General features: G+C 48.0%; 1 protein-coding gene across 1 annotated transcript in view; it reads right to left on the minus strand.

Moving 5' to 3' along the window:
* PPL (periplakin) overlaps positions 1 to 10,093 on the minus strand; it is a 64,927-nt gene that overhangs the window by 26,396 nt on the left and 28,438 nt on the right. Inside the window, exon 2 of the mRNA XM_018558599.1 lies at positions 146 to 248. Coding sequence (XP_018414101.1) covers positions 146 to 248 — 103 coding nt within the window. The remainder of the gene's footprint in view (positions 1 to 145; positions 249 to 10,093) is intronic.

The raw sequence follows: 10,093 nt of genomic DNA on the forward strand, positions 1-10,093 counted from the left end.
TCTCTCTCTCTCTCTCTATCCATCTCTCTCTCTCTCTCTCTATCCATCTCTCTCTCTATCTATCTATCCATCTCTCTCTCTCTCTCTCTATCCATCTCTCTCTCTATCTATCTATCTATCTCTCTATCCATCCATCCTCAGTTACCTTCTGCAGCTTGGCGTCGGTGTCCACGATGTAGCGCTCCACTTGGTCGGCATTTTTCTGCAGTCGGTCGATGAGCTCGGACAGTTCCTTGCTGGAGGAGACCCTGTAGGAGGGGAGAGAAGGAGACCCGAAGTCAGCCAGGCACAACATGCTGGGAGCTCAGCAGTCGCACAGCTTTCGCTCCTCTCCCACCCCTCGGCTTCCCACCCCTGGGCTGACTGAGAGCCGTGCGGATGCCAAGGGGGAGCTCGGACTGGCCCGCTGCCAGATCATTAGCCGGTGACTCACTCGGCCTTTTGTATTACTTTCCAAACTATTGGCGTGCTGCAGCCGGGGGATCAGGAGAGACACCAGCGTGTGCGTGTGTCAGCAACCCTACCAACCACCCCGTACGGTCCAATGCAGAAATAGGATACAATGTCCCCATGACAGGTTCCCTTTGAAGCTCAACACACAGATGAAATACATATAAAAGGGAGATGTTTCACCTGCCGAAAGATTTGTATTTCTGACCATCCAGTCCAGAGATTTACACAGCTCTGCCTCACAGAGCAGCCCTGTCTAGTAGGCCAGGAGACCTGATGCTTTTAAGTAACACTGACAGGTCTTGTCCTTCCCCCAGACTGTGAATGGACAGTGAAAGAAAAAGCAGCCAACTGCTGCTTCTCTCTGCTCTCTCCACCTATCGACATGTCCCTTGTAAACACGTGAGCACTGATTGGCTCCCTGTGCTGCTTCTCCCTCACCCAGTCTGAGCTCTGCTGTACAGTGGACTGCAAGAGGCTGACACCAGGTCACATTTATACAGCTCATGATGTATGAATGAATATAGAGCTGCATTCATTGGTGTCTTAGATCCGCCTGGAGCTCAGCGTTAATATCTAAAGCATTGGTAGCACAACTTCAACCCGCCAGTTGTGCTGAAACTACAAGTCCCATGACGCACTCAAGACTCTGGCAGCCACAGGCATGGCTCCCAGAGGCAGAAGTATGATGGGATTTGTAGTTTCACTACAGCTGAAGCGCCAAAGGTTAGCTACTTCTGATCTAAAGCCTGCTAGCATGTTTCAGGCACTGGGGCATGGGACAGGGGGTGCCTAGGCAGCTTATAGATGGGGAAAGGGACAGAAAGGACTTCCGACAGTGTGACAGTCCAACCATGGAAAGCATTGTAACATATTGCAGGCACTGGGGCTTGGAAGAAGAAGGGTCCAGGCAGCCTATAGGAGGGAAAGAGCAAGGGAAGGACTTCAGCGGTGCAGATTCAGAAACATCGATAGGACTTTTGAAATCACAGCAGCAGGTTGAAGGTCACGTGAGATTTTATTGTTTGGGGTTTACAACTACTTCAAGCCACCGACCAGCGGCCGCCATTTTGTAATCACACATGAGCAGAGTCTCTCTGGCCGGGCCGGGTGAACAGGTGACGGATTATCCGGCTGTCCCTGAGCTCAGTAAACAAGTGAATTAGGATATGCAGAATTAGTAATTGAATTCCACCCTCCCTATTGCAGCTCTTTATCCTCCTACGCAGAGGAATGTCATCTCCAGCCCGGGATGAAGATCTTCCGTACACGTCAGGCTGGTGGACCAGCACACCCGTACACGTCTGGGTGGAGCGCAGCTACCAGCATCCTAAAAATACCTTTTCCTGGGACACCTTGCTCCCGAGTCCGAGCGAGCTGGTTGTGTCAAAGTCACTTTCCCCATCACAAAAAAAGAGAAAAGGTGTCATACCTACCCGAGTGTCCAGGATCCACAGCCAATGAGGAAACAGTTCTCTTGATCTGCGCCACAGCCAATAAGGAAACCGTTTTCTTGATCAGCCCCACGGCCAATGAGGAAACCGTTTTCTTGATCAGCCCCACGGCCAATGAGGAAACCGTTTTCTTGATCAGCCCCACGGCCAATGAGGAAACAGTTCTCTTGATCAGCGTCGCGGCCAATGAGGAAACCGTTCTCTTGATCAACGTTGCGGCCAATGAGGAAACCGTTCTCTTGATCAGCGTCGCGGCCAATGAGGAAACCGTTCTCTTGATCAACGTTGCGGCCAATGAGGAAACCGTTCTCTTGATCAGCGTCGCGGCCAATCAGGAAACAATTATCTTGATCTGCGGCACGGCCAATCAGGAAACAGTTCTCTTGATCTGCGCCACAGCCAATCAGGAAACCGTTTTCTTGATCAGCCCCACGGCCAATGAGGAAACCGTTTTCTTGATCAGCCCCACGGCCAATGAGGAAACCGTTTTCTTGATCAGCGTCGCGGCCAATGAGGAAACCGTTCTCTTGATCAGCGTCGCGGCCAATCAGGAAACAATTATCTTGATCTGCGGCACGGCCAATCAGGAAACAGTTCTCTTGATGGGCGCCAAAGCCGATTAGGAGGCAGCTATCTTAAACTGTGATGCGATGCGTGGCTTGGGGTTCGAGCAACCCATCTCTATACTACAACAGAGCTCCTTACCAGTGCACCCCCAGAGCATCCTGTGTCATCTATTGACTTTAGTGCACCCCGTGACATCACTGCACCCCAGAGCATCCCGTGTCATCCATCTACTGGCCCTAGTACACCATAGAGCCAGAGCCAGATTAACATAGGGGCTACTGGAGCGCCAGCTTCAGGTCCAGCACTGAAAATAGGCCTAGCGTGCCCAGATTGCCTCAGCCTGCCTAATGGAGCAGCACCGCTGAACACAATAGGCAGAGGAACACAATAGACAATAGGCCTCATGGGGCCCCAGTGAGGGGCGAGCGGCCGCCTGACTTCAGTACTTCCCAGAGCACCTTATGTCATGTATTGACCTCTAGGGTGCCCTTTGCACCTCCATGAAACCTGGGCCTCCAGGCAGTCTCTGGAGCTCTTCACAACTGGTGTGCTATGCTCCACCAACCCTCTGCTGCCGCTCTACCCTCAGGTATACTCCTGAGATCATCCAGACTGTCCTCGTCTCAATGGATAGGAACCCCTGTCTGTAACAAGGACTGATCAGCTACAGCTTCGAGCACTTCAGGTGTTAGCTCCGGGATACCGGGGAGGCCATATTTCACAAAACCCAAGCTTCCACTTTCTCTATTGTGCTTCCCTGAGAGGGGATGGGACAGAGCTGACACTACCACTGTCAATGTTTTGGACTCACAATTCTTCCAACTCGATATTGACAGTTACACTGAGTGCATATGAAGAAAATCCCCTGATGGAGCCATGCAAAGGGGCGAAACATGTTGCAATGGGAGTGCTTGAAACACCTTCATTTGGTGATCTGCCTGAACTGACAAAATGAATAATGAGAAAGGTTTAGGGTGTAGTGAAATAAATCCTCCCGAAATTATATCCAGCGACAAATGAGATAGAGAGATAAAGAGTGCGCGAGTCCTCGGCTTTACTGTCAATGGGTTTTATGAGACCGGCTGAGAGATATCTAATCTAAAATAATAAATAGTTACGTTGTATTCAATATGAGAGATTTTAATATAAAATAATAGTTATGGAGCATTCATTGTGAGAGATATTTAATATAACATAATAGTTACATTGTATTTAATATAAAGAGATAGTTATAATTATATGTAGGGATGCTCACACAGTTTATGAATTGCTCCCTATAGATGATCATTTAAATTGTAGTTTGAAAAGCCGCAAGCAATTAGCAATCCTTAGCGTACCCATCGCCTACAGAAAGCTGAGATCCCATTGGTTGCTGTGTTTAATAAGCATTGTCATTGCTTGTTGTGTATGTGCAGATTTGGAACTTAAAAGGAGAACTATGAGGAGAGAGAGATTTACAATCACCCTCATAGTTCGAGCCGACGTGTGACTATGAAACTGTCACAGGTCGGCTCTATACAGGTGAAACTCGAATAATTAGAATATGGTGCAAAGTTCATTTATTTCACTAACTTAAAAGGTGAAACTAATATATGCGATAGACTCATTACATGCAAAGCAAGATAATCCAAGCCGTGATTTGTCATCATTGTGATGATTATGGCTTACAGCTCATGAAAACCCCAAGAACCCCAAATCCACAACCTCAAAAAAGTAGATTATTACATGCAATCAATAAAACAAGGATTGTACATAGAACAATATCGGACCTCTGAAAAGTACAAGCATGCATATGTACTCAGTACTTGGTTTGGGCCCCTTTTGCAGAACTTACTGCAATTACTTTTGCACGATATTCTAATTATTCGAGTTTCACCTGTAGATGGGGAAGTGAGCTAACACATAGCGTCGCTCGCTCACTTCCCGATCATCTCCCTGCAGAGAGCGGTGACTGTCGGTCACCGCTCTCTGCAGGGATTTCCCCCCTCCTCGCTCCGATCCTCCTGCGCTGACTGGGGCAAGGGATGGGCACAGCTGGCTCTGCCTCTAGATACGCTGAGCCAGCTGTCACTCACACAGGTGGGTGCATCTCGACAGCATTGTCGGGATCCGTCCCAGCTGCGGCGATCTCAGTATATAGTGAGCAATAGTTTACTATATACTAAGCTTTGGCTCACAGGAGGAAGGCTAGTATATGTCCTCCCATGATCCTAAAGAGAACTATGGGGAAAAAAGGTTACCCCATAGTTCTCTTTTGAAGGAGAACTATGAGGTGAATGCTTTTCACTCAGCCTCATAATCTGAGCCGACCTGTGACAATGAGACTGTCACAGGTCGGCTCAGCAGATCGGGAAGTGAGCGAACACATACCGGCGTTCGCTCACCTCTCGATCCTGTCACTGCAGAGAGCCGTGACAGGGGAGTGACTGGATTCTCCCCTCCCGTCCGATCCTCCAGCGCTGACTGGCGGAACGGAGGAGGGGGCGGGTACAGCTGGCTCTGCCTCTAGATAGGCAAAGCCAGCTGTCAGTCACGCAGCTGGGCGGATCCAGACATAATCGTCGCTGTAGCTCTCTATATACTGAGCTTAGGGTGACAGGAGGACGCTAGTTTGTGTCCTCCCGTTACCCTTCAAAGAACTATGGGGAAAAGACCTAACCCCATAGTTCTCCTTTAAAGCAGTGGTTACAGATGTCCAACACACCCCTGCTGAGTTGTACCTATAGCTCTGCTTGCTGCGGATTGGAGAGCTCTAGCTATGACTCAGCAGGAGGCGTGTCAGATCTCTGCAGAGACCCCACTGCTTCCACAAAGAGCAAGTGTCCTTCTCTGCAGCATGCTGGCAGGGGAGAGGCTTTTCTATTAAGGCTGTGACTGCTTTCTGTAAGGCTTTGAGCACCTTTTTAATGAGGCACCTACATACAATGTAGTTAGGCTTTGATCCCAAGTCTTGAGTGTGCATTGTACTTCTGAATGGCATTGATCAGAAATGTATATGGTGCTAAAAGAAGAATGTCCGAAAAAATAGTCACATGGTACATTCCTGGGGGCACAAATCCTTCCTGCTCAAGTTTCTTGCAAACATCATCTCCGCATTAACCCAACATTATAAATCACACTTCAGCTGACATCGAGATTTGAAGAATTTTAAAATTTATGGACCCGGGTCTTGTTTTTCTACAAATGTCTTCAAACGCTTTAGAGCCCAGATATCTGTACCTGCAATGCCTGGAAGAGGCCATTCAATTGGCTATATTCTAAAAGATCACAGAGGATCAGGGGCTATTCATGGGCTGCTAGTGCTTTGCAGATGCATCCCATGAGCATTGGGTGCGTTTTATTTCAACCAGCACATCGAAGTGAATCACTAACAAATGTGAATGTCCAATGACCCTTTCTTAGCCGGCGATTAGTAGGACGCCCCCTTGTGGAGTCCCTCTGTAAGTGCCAAGTGGAAGTATTCCAGGTGCAGGTTTTGCCCTACAAGTCCACATTGGTGTTAAAGTGCAATCTTTATAAGCAACTAAAACAGAGCTCCCGACTCTCAAAGATATGACTTTCTGAAAGTCAGAGTATAGCCACACCCTGCATCCCACAATGCATTGCTGAGTGTTTGAAAAGCCTATTGTATGGGCCTGGCATTGTCCTTAGGAATGTGGGAACGGATGGATCAACCTTCCTATACCAAGATGCTGCGATGTACAGAGTCTGCATTGGCATAGCAAGCAACTCAATTGGCATTTAGGGGGGAGTCTCTCAATGAGCAACTTTGCTACAAAGTTACAGTGTAAGTCTTTCTTTATATGAGCCCTTGGACCAAGACGCGGACACCACCGCAAGGGTTCATTTTTCTACAACCTGGAGTTCTTCTTTAATGAAAATCCATGACAAGAATTGGCCGAGCGTTCCTCAATAGAATGGTTTTCATAACATTGAAATTATTCATTAGAAAAACTCTACAACTGCGGGCCGGGCCTGCTAATCCGGGCCAGCTGCCAGAATGCTGGGATTTGTAGTCCCTGCACAGGCTTGGTCCCGTCCTGGGAAGGAGGACATTACAGGTACTTGTATAACATCGGAGACATAATCGCACGTCGTTCTGCGTTTTGCCGTATTATGTGCCAGCAAAAATTTCGGTGTTCACGCCGCCGGGTCAAGGAAACATTTTTGGAGCCGGTGAATCATTGAGCAGGAATGTTTATGGGGAAATAGTTACAGATAATGGGAGTGTTAGCGCTCAGTACTGGGCACTGCACAGGGAGGGTCATCAGGGCATCAGGCACAGCAGAAAAAGAGGACATTCCACCTTTGATAAATCACTTGTGTGTGTCACTTAAAAGGCCGCTCCACCCAAATCTGGAATTTCAATACTGGCAGGTGCTAGAAAGTGAACCGGTCCTATGTGGTCCGGTGAGATCTTTGGTCTGTACACTTGCTATATTAGGGGGAGGGGGTCTTATTCTCATCCTCTTGGTTTATAATGATGAAGAACGCAAGGGAAGACATAGCAATGCCCCCAAAGTGGGCTCCAAAAACCATGCGGTTGGAACAGGGCCAAAAGCTTTAGTGTGGAGGTCCCAAAAAGATATAGGAAGCCAGAGGACGACTTTGACCTCCAGGCTTCAATGATAACTGATATATCACTGCTGAGTGAACTGGCACTTTAAAGCAGAACTCCAGTCTAAAATAAAAAAAGATGAAATTAAAAAGCAGCCGTCGCTGCAACACTTGCCTGGCATCAGAAGCGGTCTCTAACCCCCCTCCCCCGTCCCGTTCTTTTATGATCGATGTTTGCAGTCTTCTGGCTTCAATAGTGAGCAGCATTATTCAACCACCTTCCTCTGAGCCCAGGATGTCATGGACCCGCCCCCCAGCCTGTGACTGGACAATGAAGGCGAAGCAGCACATTATTCAGTCACTCTGCTTTCACCTGTACCAACAACATGTTGCCTATTGCTGCAGTACAGGTGCTCTTTAAATTCTGGGCCGGGGCGCGCACATGGTTAAACGCATCTCCTTATTGACAAATATTTCCACACGTGCGCTAATACTTTTCTAATTAACAGATTCGCATAGACAGACCTCATCGGGCTCCGTGCTGGAGATAATAATGACACAGGCGGCCGGGTTGTTTACAGAAGGTTAGTCAGTCGTTGTGGGCGTCGGGCCCGAGCACAGAACACAAAAGGCCGCAAAGTCATTTACATGGGAAGAATTTCATCCACGCAGGCGGAACGGCACGACGCGCCTCATCCAGAAGGCACGCTGACCAGTGCATCAGATACAGGCGGGTTACAGGAACAAAGAATATATAAAGTGGTCATTGCAGACCGCTGGACACAAGCAAGCCAGACAACAAAGCAAGCCTAAAGAGTGGCAGTAAGCACAATGAGACCCCTTTCCCTACAGAAACAGTGCCCCCCCCCCATTTGCATAGCTCAGGGCGAGGCCAAGCATACTTAGTAGTGATGGGCTCGATGTTCGAGTCGAACGTGAGTTTGACTCCAACATTGGCAGTTCGTGTGTTCGGCAAACACGCAAACTGTCAGGGCGTTCGGCGGCCACCCAAGCCACTGTGCCTTGTGAAGCCCTGTTTGGCTAAAGCCTTGCACCTGACCACAGGTCAGGTGCAAGACTTTGCCCAATCAGGGTGCAGTACTTTGTAAGAGCCATGATTGGGCAAAGTCATGACTCACCTGTTACACCTGCCTGTAAACAGTTGGGCAGAGGTAGCCGTCACTGCTAGCTCCACCTAATTGTTTATAAGTTGCCGGCATCTGTGAAAATGCCGTTCTGCGGCGGGAGTTCGTCGCGAGCGGACGGGACGACGGTCGTCATTTTTAAAAAACTATTATTATTTCTATTTATTCTTTCTTGTTTTATTTTTTTTATTTCATGGAGTTGTCGTCATCGTGGACAACACTGGACGTCGTGATTGATGCTGGATTACTTCGGTGGATCCATTTTTTGGGATAATTTGATTTAACCCTTTAGTGAATGGGTAGGGGTACAAGGGGGGGCCGCCTCTGGGTGCCCCTTTATTAAAGGGGTACCCTGATGTGAATAGGCCCCTTGCCCGCACCCCCACAATCAATGCCCCAGGGCTTGTGGGGAAGAGGCCCTTGTCCCCATCGGCACGGGGAACGAAAAAAAATGTCATTTGTTTCGTCAAGGGAAACAAATGTTGATGTTGTTTCAGAGGCTCCGAATCCGAAACTGCACACTGAAACCGCAGAACAAGCAGCACCCATATGGGCCGCCGGCACGTACTACGCATGCGCACCGCATGTTCGAACACCGCCATCTTGGGGTATAACAAGATCTACTCCAAAGTGGCAGAATGCACCGGTGGCCAATCTGGCCACTGCTTGTTCAACGTGTGACGTCACTGTCATGTGACTTCACACGCTCCACCTCCAAGATGGTGGTGGGTATGCGCTCCAATATGGCCACCGGCTTTTTCTGAAAACTAATTTTCAGTATATTCGGGCATATTATTAAAATTGTTATGTCGGATTCCGACGAATCGCCAAATCGACTGATTTTCATTGATTTGCAGGTTCGTCCAAATCCGAATGCACATGTCTAGTAGTAGTACATGCTTAAGCCGTGTCACCACAGCGCATGTTACATGTATTGGTGTGATATAGTCCAATTCATTCTAAATGGCACCCCAACGGACACCTCGCTGATAAGAGTATTGCAGCACAACGCACGTTGTTGTGGTGCTGAGCGCTGATGCATGCTGCCAGAAATGTGATACACACACCATGTCTTCGGCTTTTCGGTGCAATGGCAGCCCGTACATTCTGCATTAATGGATCACACAGCAAATGGGCCCCTAAAGATTCTTTGTTGCAGAATGTTAAGCATGCGATTTGTCCGAGGATACCCAGACTTCTGAATACTAATATTTGATATCAGTGTAGTCAGCGGTGGAAGCGGCTGAGTACCGTATCCTCCAACTGGCAGAAATATGACTTCCAGTCCACCCATCATCCGGAGAACACAGGAAACAATTGTCATGTGACGTCCGCTGCTGGGTTTAATGTTCCAATATTGTAACTTTATAATGAAACAAATGATGTATTATTGCAACGGTTTGTTTTTTTGTTACATCCCTTTCCAATAATATTATCTATCTATCTATCTATCTATCTATCTATCTATCTATCTATCTATCTATCACCAGAGCTACAGATATAGAGCAGCGTTGCTGGAGCAGCAGGGGTTATCACGAAGATATACAGTATACACACACACACACACACACTGTATATCTTTGTGTTAACCCCTGGTGCTCCAGCAAGGCTGCTCTGTACCTGTAGCCCTGGAAGAAGCAGGGAATACCTGGAGGAATACTTGTAGGGACCTGCCACTTTGTGCTAATGAAATAAAATCCCTGTCACTTTTCTTGCTGCGGGGAAAACGTTTTAATCAGGGTGAAACAAAAAAAAGCCACAGCACTTTGAAATGTTCCATCGATTTACTTTTAGACCGACAAGAAGAATTTCCAGAGCTGCCCTTCAGGGCTATGACACATCCAAAAGTAGCCAGATTTAGGGTGGCTGGCCTGTTGCTACTCCCTAGTTGCATGCTGGGAAATTGGTGTATTTGCATGA

The sequence above is a fragment of the Nanorana parkeri genome, unplaced genomic scaffold (genome assembly GCF_000935625.1).
Source record: "Nanorana parkeri isolate BGI_ZX_2015 unplaced genomic scaffold, ASM93562v1 scaffold347, whole genome shotgun sequence".
Taxonomy (NCBI): Eukaryota; Metazoa; Chordata; class Amphibia; order Anura; family Dicroglossidae; genus Nanorana; species Nanorana parkeri.